This window comes from Pangasianodon hypophthalmus, chromosome 13, assembly GCF_027358585.1.
Source record: "Pangasianodon hypophthalmus isolate fPanHyp1 chromosome 13, fPanHyp1.pri, whole genome shotgun sequence".
NCBI classification, from domain to species: Eukaryota; Metazoa; Chordata; class Actinopteri; order Siluriformes; family Pangasiidae; genus Pangasianodon; species Pangasianodon hypophthalmus.
Genome location: NC_069722.1, coordinates 10,065,857 through 10,086,292, shown reverse-complemented (window position 1 = coordinate 10,086,292; position 20,436 = coordinate 10,065,857). Strand labels below are relative to the sequence as shown.

The 20,436-nt window shown below is 40.6% G+C and overlaps 1 protein-coding gene across 2 annotated transcripts; it reads left to right on the top strand.

Moving 5' to 3' along the window:
* Positions 1 to 735: 735 nt before the first annotated feature.
* On the top strand, positions 736 to 20,436 carry col1a1a (collagen, type I, alpha 1a). 2 transcript variants are annotated; one of them, XM_026916760.3, is made up of 51 exons: positions 736 to 958; positions 2,572 to 2,763; positions 3,563 to 3,585; positions 3,829 to 3,864; positions 4,610 to 4,702; positions 5,207 to 5,281; positions 5,964 to 6,008; positions 6,331 to 6,384; positions 6,668 to 6,721; positions 6,964 to 7,017; positions 7,121 to 7,174; positions 7,275 to 7,328; positions 7,422 to 7,466; positions 7,579 to 7,632; positions 8,119 to 8,163; positions 8,313 to 8,366; positions 8,892 to 8,990; positions 9,100 to 9,144; positions 9,255 to 9,353; positions 9,495 to 9,548; positions 9,758 to 9,865; positions 10,154 to 10,207; positions 10,371 to 10,469; positions 10,867 to 10,920; positions 11,247 to 11,345; positions 11,435 to 11,488; positions 11,608 to 11,661; positions 11,777 to 11,830; positions 11,929 to 11,982; positions 12,438 to 12,482; positions 12,607 to 12,705; positions 12,849 to 12,956; positions 13,975 to 14,082; positions 14,172 to 14,225; positions 14,418 to 14,471; positions 14,723 to 14,830; positions 15,129 to 15,182; positions 15,292 to 15,345; positions 15,483 to 15,644; positions 15,836 to 15,943; positions 16,190 to 16,297; positions 16,445 to 16,498; positions 16,589 to 16,696; positions 16,837 to 16,890; positions 16,999 to 17,106; positions 17,312 to 17,365; positions 17,457 to 17,564; positions 17,655 to 17,934; positions 18,166 to 18,356; positions 18,459 to 18,701; positions 19,090 to 20,436. In XM_026916760.3, exons 1-51 carry the CDS (start codon positions 877 to 879, stop codon positions 19,234 to 19,236), a joined length of 4,350 nt encoding a protein of 1,449 aa, XP_026772561.1. In that variant the 5' UTR covers positions 736 to 876; the 3' UTR covers positions 19,237 to 20,436. The 2 variants fall into 2 exon arrangements, with proteins under 2 accessions (XP_026772561.1, XP_026772560.1); XM_026916759.3 differs by having other exon boundaries at positions 3,560 to 3,585.

Sequence of the window (20,436 nt, the reverse complement as noted above, 5' to 3'; positions counted from 1 at the left end):
TGCCAACACCCCTATTTGAAGGTGACATTTCTTCCCAAACCTGCATGAGATGAGGAGAATAAATTCAGATGAGATATGAAGTAGTCATATTTTTATAAAGTGCTCAGATTTGCACTAACCTGAGACAAACTGTACTAATAATTGAAGTGAATTACTTACTACAGGCCTAGTTATGTTGCACCAGAAAATCCTAAGAGATTAGTAAACACATGATGAGTAAACACATCTGTCACAGCTGAATACAGAAAAAGTCCCCAGTGCTGAAAGCGTTAATAGAGTTGTATTATTTTGCTATACTATTTAGTGCTGCAGCATGAGAGTGCATGCATTTAGCACTGGGGCTTTTGCTCTTGAAGTCGTGTGCATTCACATAAGAATGCAAAGCGCACGGAATTAACAGATAAACAGCCCTATACACTGAGAATACCTGAAAATCTCCTCCATTCGTTTCTGCAGGACATCACTAACTTTCAGCTGAAAGATGCTTGTGGCATGCCACTCTGTCCAACTGAATCAAGAAGAGGGTTTTTTTTTGGCTTAACTCTCACCTTTTCTTTAAAAGATCAAGTTTCTTCAGATGTTAGGGCTAAAGAGGAAAAAAAAAAAGTTTTAAGACAACCCCTTAGTCTGAAGAAGGAGGGACTTTTCCCCCGTTAAATGGGAACATGCCCGAGTTATCTGGTGTGGCCGGCACCTCCCCAAAACTTTGGAGTATAAAAGCCTGGGCAAAAAGTTTGCTTGGGCAGTAGGGAGTTTCTGCTGGGGTCCGCACTGGAATCAGAGGAGACCGGACCCTACTGTGTATGACTGGAGTCTAAAGGGAGAAAAAAGAGAACTTCCCTCGCCTCAAAGAGTCTACATGTCTAATATTTAGACATGTTCAGCTTTGTGGATATCCGGCTGGCGCTGTTGCTCAGCGCAACAGTGCTTTTAGCAAGGGGACAAGGCGAGGACGACCGTGAGTATAACTTTCTTTCTTTCCATTTTTTTTTTCTTTTTCTTTTTTTTTTTTTTTTTTGCTCTACCTATCTGAACTGAGGAAAAGCGATGCTATAACCAGGATGCAGAATGCAGAGGCCCCAGTGGGAAAGTGCCTCCTCTGGACTTGCAGAGTTGTTCTCTTTGTTCAGTGTTTTCCTCTTTCTGGTGCTTGTGAATAGCTCATGTTAAATGTGATAGAAGTGCAGAATAGGCTGTGGTTTTGAGGTGCACTAGCCCCCAGTGACCCTCTTTGCGTGCTTGCGAGCTCGAGCCTGTGAAGGCAAGTTGGTGCAGGTTTGGAGACGCGCGCCTCCACCCAGCCATGCGCTATCTACAGCCTGCAGCTACAGCTTTTACCATCTGCACATTAACATCACCTTCCTAACTGCTCAGGCAGGAGAACAGGGACAGCACAATTGCTGAGCATGACAACTCTTCAGATATGCTTTGGATATGTGTGTGTGTAGGTATTGGTAGCCTAAACACTCCAAATTTACAACAAAGCATGCTTGGGAAGATTGTGAATAGACATTAGATGAGTATAAACATCGAATGAATGTCTTGAGAAGGAGTTACATAAACCACTTTAAGCGTGTGTGTTTTTTTCTCATGGAAAAAGTGATGATCTCATCCTTGGATCAGTGGATGGAGTGGATCACGTAGCATCAGGCTGAATAAGCGCATCACAGCAGACTATGTGGCTTTGCTAGAACCAGAGCTAGAAATGCTGCCGAGTGATTAAAGAGATGAAACCTGATTTAAATTAGAATTAAATTAGAATTGTTAGCTTAGATGTTGAGAGCTTTGTCACTGTTAAGTGAGCTGAGTCTCTGTTCCCATAATCCAACAGCGCCTCCACGTGGCTGTGTGTGGAACTGAATGTTTTGGCAACTGCTTCTGAAGCCCCACCTTTTCCACCCCCCCCCCTTTTTTTTTGGGATAATGTAAAACATATGTGGACTCAGCAGACTTTCCACAAAGGGAAAAACGCAAGTCGTTGCCAAGTCGACAGTTTTCAATTATTTTCTGATAGTCACTCAAACCCAGAAGACGTGGAAGTTTTTTTTTCTACAGGGTGAACATTTTTACACAGTGTTGCGCCACCTAGTGTCACACATTTATCCAGCATTTCAGGCTTATTGGTTGTGTATACGTGTATATATAAACACATATATGTATATATTTATATATATTTTTCAAATTTATTTTGAGCTAATTGTCACCACTTTCCAGAAGTGCCTTTGATTGCCATGTTGGCATGATACTATCTGATTTTTAATATTGCAACACATGAGAGTTATCTTTTTAGCTCAAAGCATGGATGCACTTGGATAATAAGAGCATGAAAACACAACTTCATTTCATCCTCATCATTGTGTAAATTTAATCAATACAAATGCTTGCAAAGAATTATTTTCTTCTCACAACTAATGAGATTTTGGCCTAACAATAATATACTATTATTATCATTATCATTATTATTATTATTATTATTATTATTATTACTACTACTGCTAGTATGCACACTATGTTTAGTAGTAGTGGTTTAGTAGCTACAGTACTGACATACTCTCTCTTCTTTCGCTTAAGGCACAGGCAGCAGCTGCACACTAGACGGTCAGGTCTACAATGATCGTGATGTGTGGAAACCAGAGCCATGCCAGATTTGCGTGTGCGATAGCGGCACGGTCATGTGCGACGAGGTGATCTGCGAGGACACAAGTGACTGCGCCAACCCAGTGATTCCCCCTGATGAGTGCTGCCCTGTCTGCCCTGACGACGGTACGCTGGCTAGCTTCTGTGTTTCAGACGGAGCCTTACCATACTCACTAGTCCACATACCAGAAAAATCTAAGTTTGTACAGAACAGAATTCATGTAATTCATGTAAATTAACTCATGCTCATCACTCTATGACAGTCATCAAAGCCATGCCCATTTCACTATATAGATTCTATGTAGACTATATGTATTCGCCTGACACATTATCGGTGTTCTGAACTCACTAGAGCACATCATTTGGATCTTATTGCATTTTGTGTTGCATTGTAGTGTTTCATAAATGTGCTGCATATTCTGCACCAAGCATGCTTACAACATGGCAGAATCTCAAAACACTGCACTATATAGGAAATGGGGTGTGGTTTCAAAGTCGGTAGCCATCTTTCTTTTACTGTGGGAAATTTACTTTTGGCAAAGCACAACTGACTCTTTTTAATAGTTTAATAATCAACGTTGGCTTTAGAGAAAAAAAAACATACTGGAGATTATCAACAAATTCCTCTGGATTTCAGAGTGAATTCAAATTTCATTTTCTAGATGAAATATTATTGTTCTTGTTATACCAGAGCTTGTGTATTTCCACCAGTAGGCCCAACTACACATTTATCCCAAGACTTTGGTCCTCTTAGTAAATCTGGGAGGATGATTCAGGATACAGGGTCACAGTCATGTTATTAGTTGTCAAAGGTCATGGGCTTACCATGCCTAAAACATCTCTTACTGGATTTAGAAAGACAGCATTTATTATTTCTTTTTTATTAATTTATTTTTCACATTTTCACTTTTTTTCCATTTAGCAGAATTCCAAGAACCCAGAGTTGAGGTAATTCCTGTTTTATCACAACTATCAAAAATAATTTTATCTCTATTTATTTACTTATTTGTTTGTTTAGTGTCTAGTCAATGGTTGGCAATATATACATATCTGGTTCAAAGTACAGCCATATCACAGTGCATTAATCGTATAAAATGCTCCAAAATATTTATATAACATCAAATTAATTCATCTTATTGTGGGGAAAACCACAAGTAACTAATTTTATATTTTTTCTTTACTGTTTATTAGGGACCCAAGGGTGAGCCTGGCGAGAAGGGTGACAGGGTAGGTTTCTTTCCCTTTTTATCTTACCATGACTAATGTTACTTACTTTTATTGTCTTCTTGCTTTGCCTGGTGTTAGGATATTTATGGGACAATAAAGCATTTTATACACACAGTATGTGATTTACCAACAGTATTGGCATCATTAACTGTAACATTATAGTAACTCTAATATACACTACAGTGATATAAATATATAAAAACAACAGATGGTAAAATCCCCAATGCCAAATTAATGCTTAGTAAATACAGCATTATTTACACTGTACAATACTTACAGTGTTCATCTGTGTCTAGCTGGATTTATATTCACTGTCAGTGTTCATTCCACATTGCTATACCAAGTTATATCTCACAATTCTATTCTTCAACACATTGGTTAGCTGTTTGGCATACAATTTTAGATGGAAATATGAAAAATATGCACCAGAGAGGCTGTGTTTTTTTTTTACAGATATTGAGCACAGCTGGAACACAGATCTGTGGACTTTTATCCTGCATATTTATTTGCACTGAAGGAATAATTACCAGTGTGCTGACTGTAAACAGACAGCAGATCAGTGGCTGAATGCCATTCCTCTACAATTAGGCGGTTTCCATATGCAATAAAACAGATATTAATACAAATACATACAACAGCATAATCAGATTTGATATAGTATGTAAGCAAACTTATAGGTCAGGACCTTTTCTTACCTAAAGCCTCCATTTCTCATACACCCACTCATTTTCTCCTCTGTTATCAGGGTCCTCCTGGTCCTCCCGGCAATGACGGAATTCCTGGACAGCCTGGACTTCCCGGACCTCCAGGCCCCCCTGGACCCCCTGGCCTTGGCGGAGTAAGTAGACACCAGGAGAAGAACAATACCAGACAGACCACACAGGAAGAGAAGCAGATAGTCATGCCCTTAGTTACTGCTGATCGATCAGACTGATCTGTGAGTCACAGGTCAAAGCATGAGAAATCAAGGAGAACCACACAGGTTACAGTACAAATATATTTCAGCACCACGGGAATGGACAGCGTCCTGTGGATGGACCAGAAATTTGCAGTATTCCTCCATGAATGCTATGAAAGGGATAAAATCAATACTAAACTTTTGGTTAAACTGCCTTACTTTTTTTTCTTGACTTCTTTGCACCGTTGATATGCATCTCAGTACTCATGTACTTCACCTTTCTAGTGCTCGTCTTCCATTGCCCCTGTAGTAATAGCCATCAGGATATTCATTTGGACAAATTGGGTTTTGATACTTAGGAACATTTTTCAAATGTTCTTTCTAATGCAATAATGGCTTTCCATAATCACTCACCTCTAACCCTGCTTTCTGTATTTTCCACAGAACTTTTCTCCTCAGCTGTCTGGAGGTTATGATGAGAAATCTGGTGGTGCTGCCCTGGCCGTTCCTGGCCCAATGGTAAGGATAGACATGCATGCACCAAAACAGACAAAAAAAAGATGACAATTCCATATATTACCACTTTATAAATTGAATATAATCCTAATGTCATACTTTAAATCCTACGGCCTACGTAATTTAAATCCTAAGACATAATTTAAATCCCACGACTAGCCACAATACTATAGAAACTTTGGTTTGGGGTAGAAGAGGGAGACACCAAATTCAGCCACAACTAAATTTTTTTAAAAGAGGTCCAATGCTAAACTCTGCAATCTACTGGAGTCTGACGCTCCTGGTCCACAATTATACAAATTACAGTCATCACCCTTTCCAATGAATCTGATTGAAATGGCTTTAACATTAGATGATCAGTTGCATACCAGTGTTTGACAGCCATCTATTTTTATTTCCTGGTCCTGCAAGGAAATATTTTCAGTATTTATTAGTTAAACTGCATTATTTACAAATGCAGCAAGATTTTCTCACATACCCATTGTACATGTCTACCATGAATTAACAGATTTAGAATTCCACAAAAAGTTAATGCAGTTTTGTTAGAAGTGCTCCAGTGGGTTGATCTGACATGACATAATATAATACAAATGCTATTATAAACAAATGTTGTATGAAGCATGGATGGATGCCAATAACAGTGTGACTGCTACATTTCAATGCTCCTCTTCTCTGTGTCTTTCAGGGACCCATGGGCCCTCGTGGTCCCCCTGGACCTCCTGGACTTTCTGTAAGCATTGTTTTTCTTGATTATTTACAGTTTGTTAAGAAGAAACATGCTTTTTTAAATAGTATTTTGCCGAATGCAACTCTAAACTTGCACTAGATGTATTAGATGCTGGTGTTCACCAGTAAATTGTAGCATCTTCATACTAGTATCTCTTATACGCACTGTAAATCATTATTGTGAAAATGGAAACTAGTTAAATTAAGCTATAAGTAACTGAGCTGACCTTAACTGATTTTTAGAGCTGTTTCAACTTATCCACAGTCTCCCTTGAGATTAAAGATATGATTCTCATTTTTAATTTGTGCTTTGTTTCCTACTATAGGGACCTCAAGGTTTTACTGGCCCCCCTGGTGAGCCTGGTGAGGCTGGTGCTAGTGTAAGTGTCTGAATATATATCATTGATAATCACTCAGACATAAACATAACCTCATACCCTCACAAAACGATCAAAAGATCACCAGTGTAAATGAGTGTTGGTCCAAGTGTCACTCAGTACCACTGTACTCATGGAATGCATGATGTTTTAATTATAATGACTTCATTTTGGTTAATCGTTTTTCTGTTTGCTCTTATGTGCTTTCTCTTTCTCAAGTTCATATGCACATATAGACACACATAGGCACATGGCTAACCTGGTTTGTGCTGCTTGTCTTCTATAGGGTCCAATGGGTCCCCGTGGTGCAGCTGGTCCTCCTGGAAAAAATGGAGAAGATGTGAGTAGTTCAGTCCATCTCAACACAACATTGTCCAAAGACAAGATAATTCAAGTTTAATTTCCAACTCCTCGCTACTACTGAATATTCATAATATTAGCTCATGTGCACATCCAGTATGTTCAGTGTGTCTGTAATAGAGTGCATTAATATGACTCAAAACATGTATACAAGGATAGCAGTCTTGTTCAATTTCTTTGTCCTCTCTAGCCTTTTTGATTCACTGTACCTGTCTTCTGTAGGGTGAGTCTGGCAAACCTGGTCGCCCCGGTGAGCGTGGTCCTCCTGGCCCACAGGTCAGTATCTCTGCATTTAGCATTGGTCTTGTTAACAATGCACATACACTTTTGTCATTATTTTGTCCAATCTTGCCCAATTCTTGTCTTCTCTCTTACACAGGGTGCTCGTGGATTCCCTGGAACTCCCGGACTTCCTGGCATCAAGGGACACAGAGTGAGTGTTCATGCTAGTCAACAGGCACTGTCTTCAGCTTGGTGTATCTCAGCATCACCCAGCTTATCCTGAATCCTTCTTGTCATCTTCTTTATCTTAGGGTTTCAGTGGTCTAGATGGAGCTAAGGGAGACACTGGCCCTGCTGGACCTAAGGTTGGTGCCACATTCTAAATTCTTATCATAAATGCATTAGAAACTACAGATTACATTATGCAGTGCTTTATAATGTCCTGATTTGCCCCACAGGGAGAGCCTGGTGCACCTGGAGAGAATGGAACCCCTGGCGCTATGGTAGGTGTCACCAATACATACCATCATATTCATAATCTAGTTAATAAAGGAAGGAATTTCATATATTGTGGTTGTGCTCCAGCCTGACTTCCTCTCTTTATCTAACTCCCAGGGTCCTCGTGGTCTTCCTGGTGAGAGAGGCCGTGCCGGTCCTAATGGAGCCGCTGTAAGTCACTTCACCCACTGACCCACTGACTCTTAGGCCTATGCAACTAATTCCATAAAATCCATAACATTTCATAGACTTAAAAATGGTTTGTTTCAGTATTGAATAAGAACACCTAATTTCACAAATCAGATGCTAAACTCACCTGGAGTTGTATAGACTAAGAGCATGGGTTTGGTTGCTAAGCCTCCCCCCATAGTCTAGGCTCATCTTAACGATACATAAAAGTAGCTACTTAATTATGAATGAATGAATTAAAAACTGCTATGTTCACAGTTTTTTCTAAAATTCTCAGGTGTTGGTGCTTTAGCAAACAAGCAGATACTGATATACTTTTCCAGTCAGTTCATTTGTTAGACCAGAAAAGCATATATTATTATTTATATGATTTATTCTTAGTGTAAAGCTAACACACTGTGCTGTTGAGTTGTCTCTACATTGAGATTGAAATTCTTTGTATTTCTAATGTGCCTGATGTTTCCACAGGGTGCTCGTGGTAACGATGGTGCTGCTGGAGCTGCTGGTCCTCCTGTGAGTAGCCAGCTTTTATTCATTTTTAACCTGCATTATATATTTTGCTGTATGCTAGTACTTTTGTTTTGACTTCATTTAAAGATTACACATGAGTTTTGGATAAAATCAAATGTGAGGCCTGACATACTTTTTATCATTTATTCTAGGGCCCAACTGGCCCTGCTGGTCCTCCCGGATTCCCCGGTGGCCCTGGAGCTAAAGTAAGTGATCCCTATCAGCACTACATCAAGCTAAAGGCTGTAGAGCTAACTGTGTGTTCTAGCACATCTACTCTTGCATATTTTCTGTTCAGCATTTTTTATGGCACTCTGAAATTAGTTATACCAGTGGTGTATTTGTATTGGTTAAACTAAATAGACAAGCTTCATCAGCTATATATCTACATAGCAAAACCTCATTAAAAGATAGGTTATTCTGGGTCAGTGTGTTAATAGGGTAAATAGGGGTAAATGGGTGAAGCTTGAATTAACTAAGGACATTGGAGGTCAGATAAGTATGTCTTGTTACCTTCTACATCTCAGATAGCAATTTATATAGATAATATTAATTCATTTCAATCATTGTGAGAATCTGCCATGTATCTCACCTAACAGCAGTGGGTCTTCAACAAATTGGCTTTATGCTATTAGTATTTGATCATGATAGGCCTATTAGTTTCTTACTAGAGAGCAGTGAAAATGACTTCCTGATGCATGAACTTAATTGGTCTTCTGTGTACCTTTCAGGGAGAGGTTGGTCCTCAGGGAGGTCGTGGACCTGAGGGACCCCAGGGTGCTCGTGGTGAGCCTGGTAGCCCTGGCCCTGCTGGTGCTGCTGGACCTGCTGTGAGTGGATCTCCTTAACTTGAATGTTATTGCAAATTATTCATTTCAAAGCTGGAGCATTAGGCAGATTCCACTTTGATTCCACCTTTTTGGTTTTCTTCTACTCTAGGGCAACAATGGTGCTGACGGTGCTCCTGGTGCTAAGGGTGCCCCTGTAAGTATGATGTGTTTAAATATATTTTTTTTAGCAATCTGTCATTAGATTTATTTTAATTTCTTTTAATCAACACATACATTGCACTGACTCTTTGCTGCACTCTAAAGGGTGCGGCTGGTATTGCTGGTGCTCCTGGCTTCCCTGGACCCCGTGGTCCTCCTGGACCTTCTGGAGCTCCTGGTGCTGTTGGTCCTAAAGGTAACACTGTAAGTATATATTTATGTTATCAACTTTTCAAATCTTTTTTTTATAATTATACTTTTATAATTATATTCAATATTAAAGAATGATCAACCAACTGGGCAGTCATTTGTTCCAACATTAACATTTTCTTTCTTGTGTTACAGGGTGAAGCTGGTGCTCCTGGTGCCAAAGGAGATGCTGGTGCCAAGGGAGAGACTGTAAGTGCATCAACACAACTGACTTATTTCACAATCCTAATTAAAACTGAGTTCAAATCTGTTTTGCGAAGCCAAAGTTCAATCAGTATTTAGTCACCATTGCATCCATTTAGGCTGCACAGGTTGGCATGAGTTAATATTCATTCACAGTACGCAGCACTGATTCATTGGCCACTTTGTCTGACTCTCTCTTCTATGTAACTACTCAGGGTCCACCCGGAGTTCAAGGTCCCCCTGGCCCCGCTGGTGAGGAAGGCAAGAGAGGAGCCCGTGGTGAGCCCGGTCCTGTTGGTACCCGTGGACCCTCTGGAGAGCGTGTAGGTGTCCCACTTGTCTTCTGTGCATCTGCTCTCCCATATGCTCTAAAATATGTTTCCTTATTTCCATATCAGTTTCTCTGATCCTTTGTTTGGAAATAAAGGACATTGACAAAGCTTAATCGGTCATTATTCTGTAGAGAGAGACAGTAACTAAAAAGTCCCCTGTCAATTTTCCCAACATTTCCTTGTTTAGTTCAGATTATTTATGCACACAGCAAATACAATATACAACAGAGCATAAATATAGGCACACTAAGTTTGATCCACCTATTCTTCCTTGTATAGGGTGCTCCTGGTGGTCGTGGTTTCCCTGGTGCTGATGGCTCTGCAGGCCCCAAGGTAAGTCTAAAAAAATCACTTACTGGAATATAGCTGGACAATTTAGATGATTATTGACAGTGCATTCTTCTGTGCAAAAAGCCATTCCTAACATAATGGAACTCATCAGCCACTTGTCAGTCATGCTTAGCTAATTCCCATCATGTCCTTCTTTTTATTATAGGGTGCCCCTGGTGAGCGTGGAGGCCCTGGAGTTGCTGGACCCAAGGGTGCCACTGGTGAGCCTGGCCGCAACGGTGAGCCTGGCATGCCTGGATCAAAGGTAAGAACTAGTTTCTTGCATTTTTTTATTATATCTGAAAACTAGAAGTATTAGACAGGATATTACCATGGTACCATGGTGATTTTAGCTGGTTCATCCAAGATGGATGCTGGAAAAATGAAATGCTTCCCCCAGAAAGCTCTCCCTTTTAGTAGCAGTCATTAGAGATTTTTTTTTTTTTTTGCCTAGCTAATTTTGTTGCTAGCTCAGGTGCTCCCAATTGAAGATCACAAATGCCTGATAACTGACACATGCAATTGTGATCATTTAAAAACAGTGTCCATTCTATTCATTCTAAGAAATCTTTTATTTACTCAACTTAAAACCTCTTGCTTTTGAATACAATATTTATTTCTTTATCTTTCCTGACCTTTCTTCCCCTCGCTCTACATTGTAGGGTATGACTGGTAGCCCTGGCAGCCCTGGACCTGACGGAAAGACGGGATCTGCTGTAAGTAAACACTTCTCAGCCATCACTGACAATATTTATGCATCATTTCACTCCAATTTTATCCACACTACCAACAATTTAATCAGTTTTAATAACATATACCTCCTTAACCATAAAAATAGTAATATTTCACTGAAATAGCAAAATGTAGCTTTTGCTGTATTTGAATAATTGTACAAGTATGTCATTCTGTCACGTTAGAAGAATATTATGACATAGCAAGGGTCTGTTAATTTCTAATTATCAGAGTGCCAGATGCCAAGAAATACAAATATCCACACACATATACACATATATCTGTAATATGTCTGCTTTGTTTCTGCCAGGGTCCTCCCGGACAAGATGGCCGCCCCGGACCCCCAGGCCCTGTTGGAGCCAGAGGTCAGCCTGGTGTTATGGGATTCCCTGGACCTAAGGGTGCTGCTGTACGTATTTCATCATTTCACCTAATCTCCTAAATTGGATTCACTGTTAAAGCTTATACAATTTGGTAACATTTTTCTACTTTCTTCAGGGTGAGGCTGGCAAGCCTGGTGAGAGAGGTGTGATGGGTGCCATTGGTGCCCCTGTAAGTGTCAACATCTCTTCTTTGCAACACAATAAAATTTGCAGAAAAAATTATTTATTAGTAATTTTAGGGTTGTTTCTTCACTCTTTCATCATATGCGTTTGTGTATATATATGTAGGGTGCTGCCGGTAAGGATGGTGATGTTGGTGCTCCTGGTGCCCCTGGCCCTGCTGTGAGTATTTTTTCCATGTATCCCTATATGTCAACTAGCATCTTCTCTCAATTTCCAGATAACTAAATCCTCTGGTCTAATTACATTCCAAAAATGTTTTTGCTTTTGTCTGTAGGGACCTGCTGGTGAGAGAGGTGAGCAGGGACCTGCTGGTTCACCTGGATTCCAGGTGAGTGCCTACTTCCCTTGACAGAACACAAAGTCTCCTCAAGTACTATGATTCTGACAATTTGTATACTCATTACTTTTCATTTCTTTCTGTAACAGGGTCTGCCCGGACCTCAGGGTGCTACTGGTGAGCCTGGAAAGTCCGGTGAGCAGGTAAGACATTCATTTACATTTACAGCATTTGTCAGATGCCATTATCAGGAGTGTCTTAGAAATGTGTTTTGTAGTCTCCATCAGAAAGCATATCCTCATGCTCATAGGTCAGGGTCTAAGAATACCATTAAACTAAAACCTTGTTAGACAGAAATTAGTAGAGTGAGTTATTGTAGCAAATAAAGAGTACATGTTGAGAGATTTTACACTGACCCGTGAAAAGTCTTGTGTTTAAAATCTGTCAAATCAGAAATTACTGCTTCTTTTAAATTGCTAGTAAGCAATTTATGCAGCATGCATGTACAGTTCTACTGTACAATAGAACTAATGGATTATGCTTCTCAAGCTTAAAATGAGTTAATCAAAATTACAACCAGCACAGGGAAATGAATAGTAAGAGTTCATGTACTTCAAAATTGATTGTTGTGATTCAAGTATAAACCTCTTTGTTACAGGGATTGCCTGGTGAAGCTGGTGCCCCCGGACCTTCTGGAGCTAGAGTAAGTATCCATTGCTATAGAAGTTATGGGATCTTATTTGACAAATCTGCAGACCAGACCTAATGACACTCAAAACTTCAGTTCTCAGAATGATACTCATTCTCCCTCTCTTCTCTCTGCTCAGGGTGATAGAGGATTCCCTGGTGAGCGTGGAGCCCCTGGTATTGCTGGTCCTTCTGGCCCACGTGGTTCTCCTGGTTCAGCTGGTAACGATGGTGCCAAGGTGAGAGCTAAATGTTGAACTTGGTTGTCAGATCAAAGAAATGTTATCTCTAGTTAAGTGTTTAGCACAGCAATAAGCTGTTAAGTTTCTTTAAGCTTATTACTAGTCTTGACAATTTTCTTTCCATATTTCCCTTTCTTTAGGGAGAGTCTGGTGCTCCCGGTGCTCCTGGTGCTCAGGGTGCTCCTGGTCTTCAGGGTATGCCTGGTGAGCGTGGTGCTGCTGGTCTGCCAGGCCTCAAGGGAGACAGAGTAAGTGCCACCATGTTTCACAGAGATTTTCATTTGGACAGGATTTATTTAATTTCAGTAACAAAAACTGGATTACAGTAAAGTAATGTTCTGCAATGCTAATGGTCATGTACAATGTGACGAGTATTATTTCCACTGTGTACATAATCACATTTATTAGACATGGATGTGACATGCATTATAGTAGGATATAAAATTGGAGTTTTGTACAGTACAAATATTGTGGCTTACAAGTCTTACCTCATGGATAATGCATTGTCACAGTGGGGTATGACATAAAAGAAATTATATCAAAATAAATAGTCTAAAATAAAACAGAAGAAAAAGAAATACTTTCAGTATGAACACTGAACCAATTGTATGCACTACAGAGGCAACATACAGTCCTTCCCCACTGACTGATAGCTTTTACTATGTCAAGGCATTTTGATCACTAAATTAAATATAAATAAATAAATTAAAAGTAATGCTTCACTAGCAGTGAAAATTTTCTTCCCTGTCTGTGTTCAGGATAAGATTTTGTTGGTTGAAAATGTTTGATCTCAATGGTTTCTGACTGGAAAAAAAAGGAAAATGAACCTTTACCACTTTATCTACAAATTTTTTTACTCCAACCAGACAAAAATGATCCTGAATACTGCAAAAAAAAACAAACCTAGTGGATAAAGAACCAAAATAAAGAAATCAAAGTCATGAACCCCCAAGAAGGCAAGAATATCACATCTGACAGAGTTAAAACAGATATGTCAGGAAGGTATAGGCAAAAACTGGCCAAGCAATCTGGCAGCATTAAGACAGACATTCAAAAGAATGGGGGAATACTACTCAGTATAGAATAGTCCTGGCTTGCACAATTGATGGACAGCAATACTTCTACACAGTAAAATTGTCAAAGGAGTGATTCAGTAGATAGTGTATGATTTTTCACTGCTTTTTAAACTTCTATGTCTCTACATAATCAGTTATAGTGTTATATTGCATCAGGCAAACGCTGATGTCGCGTTGTGTTTCTACATAGGGTGACCAAGGTGCTAAGGGTGCTGATGGTTCCCCTGGTAAGGATGGCATCCGTGGTTTGACTGGACCTATTGGACCTCCTGGACCAGCTGGCCCTCAGGGTGACAAGGTTAGTCTCTTCAGTGTCTCTATAGCTTTCCATTGTTGCTCACAACCAGGCTATTAGAGGCTAACTGAATTTATTCTATCTTTACCAAGGGAGAGCCTGGTGCTGCTGGACCTCTTGGACCTACTGGTGCCCGTGGACCCCCTGTGAGTACTTTTTTCTCCTCGGTATACCAGACGCAATATCAGTTCCTCTCAAGGAATACAAACATGGTTTATTTTGATAATATGGACACTGATCATTAATTATTCTATATAAAGAGTTTCTAAATCATGGCATCTTTATTGCTAGTGTTTATTGCTATTATCTTCCCATGAGTGACTAGTGTCCATTTCTAGGGAGAGCGTGGTGAGACTGGTGCTCCTGGACCTGCCGGATTTGCCGGACCACCTGTGAGTATCTATATAAATTCCAAATCAACCAGATTAATGTAGCATATTTGTCTGCTCACTTAACTTAAAATTCCACCTTACCAATGATTGAATTATATCTATATAATCCATTTCAGATTGATCATGTTGAGCTCTAAGACTCAAATCACTATTAATATGTGTGCTATTTAATGAGAAATCATGTGAGTCCTTATAGACCTTAGTTGGCTTTTGAACAGGTTGCATCTAAGATCTCTATGTTTCTCATGTAGGGTGCTGATGGTCAGCCTGGTGCTAAGGGAGAGGCTGGAGACACTGGTGCCAAGGGAGATGCTGGTGCTCCCGGACCTGCTGGAGCTACAGGTGCACCAGGACCTCAGGTACAGGCAACATCCAGAACTCTGTTTCTTTCTTTTTTGTTTAATTTTCTATTCAACCTTTATAGAAACTGATGAAAGCCACATACAATGCTCAAATGTTTAGTCAAAAGTGTCTCACATATATAAAAGTATATGATATCAAATAGTTAGTAAATATGGCATAATAATTCATTTCTCCCTTGAATACTTTAGCCATAGACCTTGTCCTTGTTTTTTGATAACCTTATAAAGCTATCATTATAAAATTTAAGCTGAATATATTTAAAAATTCACCAAACACAACATTGTTCCCTTACAGGGTCCTGTTGGTGTTACTGGTCCTAAAGGTGCCCGTGGTCCTGCTGGTCCTCCTGTAAGTATCACTTTCTTAAATGATACTAAGCTTCACTATTTACTTATTTACTTTTTTAAGATCAGATATTTTTTGACTATTCAGATCAATCTCTGTTTCTTCTGTTAAGGGAGCTACTGGTTTCCCTGGTGCTGCTGGAAGACTTGGACCTCCTGGCCCTGCTGTAAGTTCTTTAGTATTGCTACAAGGCAAAATTCTTTAACCACTTCTCCAGTGTAGCTTCAGTATAACTTCTTGACTACACATTTATTCCTTGACTACACATTTATTGCTGTTCCATCCTTGCTATTTCCTATCCAGGGTAACCCCGGACCACCTGGACCTCCTGGAGCCTCTGGAAAGGAAGGTGCAAAGGGTCTTCGTGGTGAGACCGGACCTGCTGGTCGCACTGGTGAGATTGGTGCTGCTGGTGCTCCTGGTGCACCTGGTGAGAAAGGAACTCCTGGAGCTGAGGGTCCCCCTGTAAGTATTTCTTACTGGGTCTAAAAATAACCTTACAAGTCTTACAAGCCAGAAAAAGGACTAGTGTTAGTCTAGTGCAGTATATTTGGTATTTATGCAGTATGTATGTTCATTCAAAAATATTTAGTCATGGGTTGAAAACAGACTTTGTCGAGTACCAGGCTTTCTTCAGCATTAGCTTTTCTTAACAGGGCCCTGCTGGTATACCTGGACCTCAAGGTCTCTCTGGACAGCGCGGTATTGTTGGTTTCCCTGGACAGAAAGGAGAGCGCGGTTTCCCTGGTCTCCCAGGACCATCAGTGAGTATTCCGAGTGAACTCTTTAAACATACCCTTAATACCTCCAGTCAGTGTCACCCAAAGTTGCTAAACAAGACAGGAGATAACATTAGTTTTGCCTGGTTGAGCACACTAAAAGAATTCCATGTACCCTACCTTGCCCTCTACATGATAAAACCATCATTGGTACTGAGGTTCTTCAGAGTACTCAATATGTCGTGGAATTGGATGGATGTCAACCCATCACTTGCTCTTGTCACCTTCTAGGGAGAGCCTGGTAAGCAGGGACCTGGTGGCCCCTCTGGCGAGCGTGGACCTCCTGGACCCATGGGACCCCCAGGACTGGCTGGACCTCCAGGCGAGGCTGGTCGTGAGGTGGGCACATTCACCTGTGCACCCCTACTTTATGCAGACATAATTTGAATGAACTAGCACCATCTTGACTTTAGTTAGCAACGTGTGCTGAAATTCGTTATGGTCTATAGACAGTGCAAAATTAACTGCTCAATATTTCACCATTAGGGAACTCCTGGTAACGAGGGTGCTGCTGGCCGTGATGGTGCTGCTGGTCCCAAGGTGAACTGCACTATCATTAATCACCGTAAGAGTAAATCAGTCCTATTTTTTTTTTTGCTAGTGTTGACCAGGTTTTTTTGTATCCCATAGGGTGACCGTGGTGAGACTGGTGCTGCTGGTGCTCCTGGTGCTCCCGGACCCCCTGGAGCTCCTGGACCTGTTGGCCCTGCTGGAAAGACTGGCGATCGTGGAGAGTCTGTGAGTGTTTATTTCAGAACTAAAGATAATCTAGTCACCACTGAAACTACTGTTAAAGATACCTAGTGTGTCACTTAGTGCACAGTGAATCAGTGTCTGAATGAGTTCATTCAGCATCATCTGTCTCTTTACTCCATTAGGGTCCTGCTGGTCCCGCTGGTGCTGCTGGCCCTGCTGGCCCCCGTGGCCCTGCTGTAAGTTTGTGCTTTAGTTATTCTGTTGTTACCACACAACAATCTGATTAATTGTGACCCAGTAGTATAGTTCATAATACTCTATGGCCCACATATCTCACTGTGCAGGGACCCGCTGGAGCCCGTGGAGACAAAGGTGAGGCTGGTGAGGCTGGAGAAAGAGGCATGAAGGGACACAGAGGATTCACCGGAATGCAGGGACCACCTGGACCTCCCGTAAGTGATGGCCCATTTGCCTGATGGAAGATCTACTACTTTAAAAAAATATATATCTTCACCAGTACATAAAACCATAAATACCAAAATTCGCTGAATCCACACACAAACTGGTTATTTTAGTTTAAACACTCACAAAGACAAAACACTAGCACTGTAATGGGGCCATAAAAGTGAACTGGGAAGATTTGTTCTTTTACTATAGGGACCTTCAGGAGAGCCTGGACCTGCTGGAGCTTCTGGCCCTGCTGGACCTAGAGTGAGTTTTTTCTATTTTACTTTGCATAGGTAGTATATTGACATGTTATTATACAGATGGTCACTCATTTTTTGGCTTTATGTAATAATAGGGACCTGTTGGAGTTGCTGGTTCTGCTGGTAAGGATGGCATGAGTGGACTTCCTGGACCCATTGGACCTCCTGGACCTCGTGGTCGCACTGGTGAAATTGGACCAGCTGTGAGCTGCCTTTTCTTTTTAGTTTCTTTTTAAGTTTTCAGCCTGCACACAAGACAGCCATGTTACACCAGTATTTCGACCATTCTTTAGGGACCTCCTGGACCTCCCGGACCCCCTGGACCTCCTGGACCATCCGGTGGTGGATTTGACATTGGCTTCATTGCTGCACCCCAGGAGAAGGCCCCTGATCCTTTCCGTCACTACCGTGCTGATGATGCCAATGTGATGCGTGACCGTGACCTGGAGGTTGACACCACCCTTAAGTCCCTGAGCCAGCAGATTGAGAATATCCGCAGCCCCGATGGCACCAAGAAGAACCCTGCCCGCACCTGCCGCGACCTGAAGATGTGCCACCCTGACTGGAAGAGCGGTATGCAAAACTCAGCGTTCCTTGTAAATTGTGATAAAAAATAGGCAATTTTTAACCTACCATCCAAGTGTATATTGGGTCTGAAGAGATGTGTTTCACTTTGGTATAAAGAAAACAGACCACAGTGGAATTCAATCAGAACAGTGTATGTTTAGTAAAAAACATAATCCTGCTGTTGTTATGGTATTTAACCTGGTATGTGGTTTTGTAACACCTGTTCTATAAAAACAGGTGAGTACTGGATTGACCCTGACCAGGGCTGCAACCAGGATGCCATCAAGGTCTACTGCAACATGGAGACTGGCGAGACCTGTGTCTACCCAGCACAGGCTGACATTCCCAAGAAGAACTGGTACACAAGCAAGAACATCAGGGAGAAGAAACATGTCTGGTTTGGAGAGGCTATGACTGATGGCTTCCAGGTGAGGGTCCTCTTAATGTGTGCATCGTTTTAAAAAAGGAATTATACCTAGTGATATGCAGCATGTTCTCAAACTTTCTTGTCTCTCTTCTCTCCTCTTCAGTTCGAGTATGGCAGTGAGGGCTCCAAGCCTGAGGATGTCAACATCCAACTTACCTTCCTGCGCCTTATGTCCACTGAGGCCTCCCAGAACATTACATATCACTGCAAGAACAGCATTGCATACATGGATCAGGCCGCAGGCAACCTTAAGAAGGCTCTGCTGCTGCAGGGCTCCAATGAGATCGAGATCAGAGCAGAAGGCAACAGCCGCTTCACATACAGCGTCACTGAAGATGGCTGCACGGTGAGTCTTTTTTCCAAGTCTACCCCCACTGTATGTTCACAGTATATGGTTATTTATAATGTGTTCCAGAATATATCTGGGTTGTGATTAAGTTTAAAGCTAAAAACCTAGTAGCTTGAGTGGCATACTACTAGTAATATATGCAAGTAGTACATATATATATATATATATATATATATATATATATATATATATATATATATATATATATATGCTGGTGTTGAAAGGACAGTTAAGGGCAAATAAAGGGAATTTATCAATGAGCTTGTCTTTGAGACACAGATTAAGCCTAGTCTTGAACTCAACTGCAAAATTAGTGACAGCATTAATTTGAAAAAAAAAAAAACTTACACCACAGTGCTTATACTTTTCTGTTCATTCCCTGTAGTCGCACACTGGTGCATGGGGCAAGACAGTCATCGACTACAAAACAACGAAAACATCTCGGCTGCCCATTACTGACATCGCTCCTATGGACGTTGGTGCACCCGATCAGGAATTTGGCATTGAAGTTGGCCCAGTCTGCTTCTTGTAAAAAAGAAATCTGGACTTGAAATTGTTTGTGTGTTGTGTGTGTGTTTTTTCTAGCAGTCATCTCTCTAAAATCTTTTCTATGCATTAAAAAAAAAACCCTAGACTTCGATTTGGCTGTCCGAATGGTCCACTTGCTTAGAACTACGCTTCAGAAGACAGTGGTTATGTGTTATCAAGCTTTTTTTGGGACCACTATTTTAACACCACCAACACCGAGGACACTTTAGAAGACTCATTTGTTTCACTGGCCACAAGAAAATAATATATACTTGTAAAGTGTAAAATCCCCCTGGAAAAAGGAAAAAAACATCAGAGATACAGGTGACTTTTTTACCACTGCGGAAGGACAATGAAAAAGAGAAAACAAATGCTTTGTACCATGTTCAGGTGTTAAATAAATCTGTAAAATGACATTTAAGTGTCTTTGTGTTCTACCCATCAGAACAAGTGATCAACAGGCACAACCACCATTGTTCTCAGACAGAACAGAATTAATATGAGACAGGGGTTTTGATATCTTATGTCTACCTCAGAAAAGAAACCTATATTATTACCCAGTGTTGACCAACACCAGGTTAGGATTTTACACAGAAGTATGGTTAAGAAAGCAAGAAACAGCTGCAAAAGGTGCTATTTCATGAGGTCCTGTTAGTGGGATGTGTTAGAGCAGTTTCTAAAGTAATGTATTATTTCACTCTTGCTCACAGGGCCTTTGGTGCTAAAATCATATTCTCTTGCTGTCCAGTTATAACACATGCCCCTCTTGCTAAAGGACACTGCTTCAATTTCTGTAGCAGATTCTTTGTTAGGGAAATATAATTAAGCTTTGACGCACATCGTCTTTTCAAGTGTAGAAATAAGCAGGTGGAGTCTATTATTTTTCCAACACCTTTTGACACTTTTTGGTTGTTATCTTGATTTCTTTACAAAACATCCCCATGTTGTCCAGTGATTACTTTCAGTGCTTCCATTCTACCACTTTTGTATCAGGATTTGTTGGTTTTCAGTTTTTGTTTTTTTTAACTAGGGATTTTCAAAGATGGCAAGAGAAATAGGGATCCCCAAAACTAGTGAGAGAAGCATACACACAATAGGGGGTTAAAACAAGATGATCTGTACCTATTTTGTATATGTATAATAATTTGAGATGTTTTTAATTATTTTGAGTGCTGAAATAAAGCATGTTAAGTGGTCGATCTAA

What these genes read in the sequence shown, in the direction of transcription:
- col1a1a (XM_026916759.3), top strand. Translation starts at nt 877, where the DNA reads ATGTTCAGCTTTGTGGATATCCGGCTGGCGCTGTTGCTCAGCGCAACA. An exon ending in GTGGACCCTCTGGAGAGCGT is followed by an intron (nt 9,866 to 10,153) that starts GTAGGTGTCCCA and finishes TTCCTTGTATAG; the next exon opens with GGTGCTCCTGGTGGTCGTGG. An exon ending in CCACCCTGACTGGAAGAGCG is followed by an intron (nt 17,935 to 18,165) that starts GTATGCAAAACT and finishes CTATAAAAACAG; the next exon opens with GTGAGTACTGGATTGACCCT.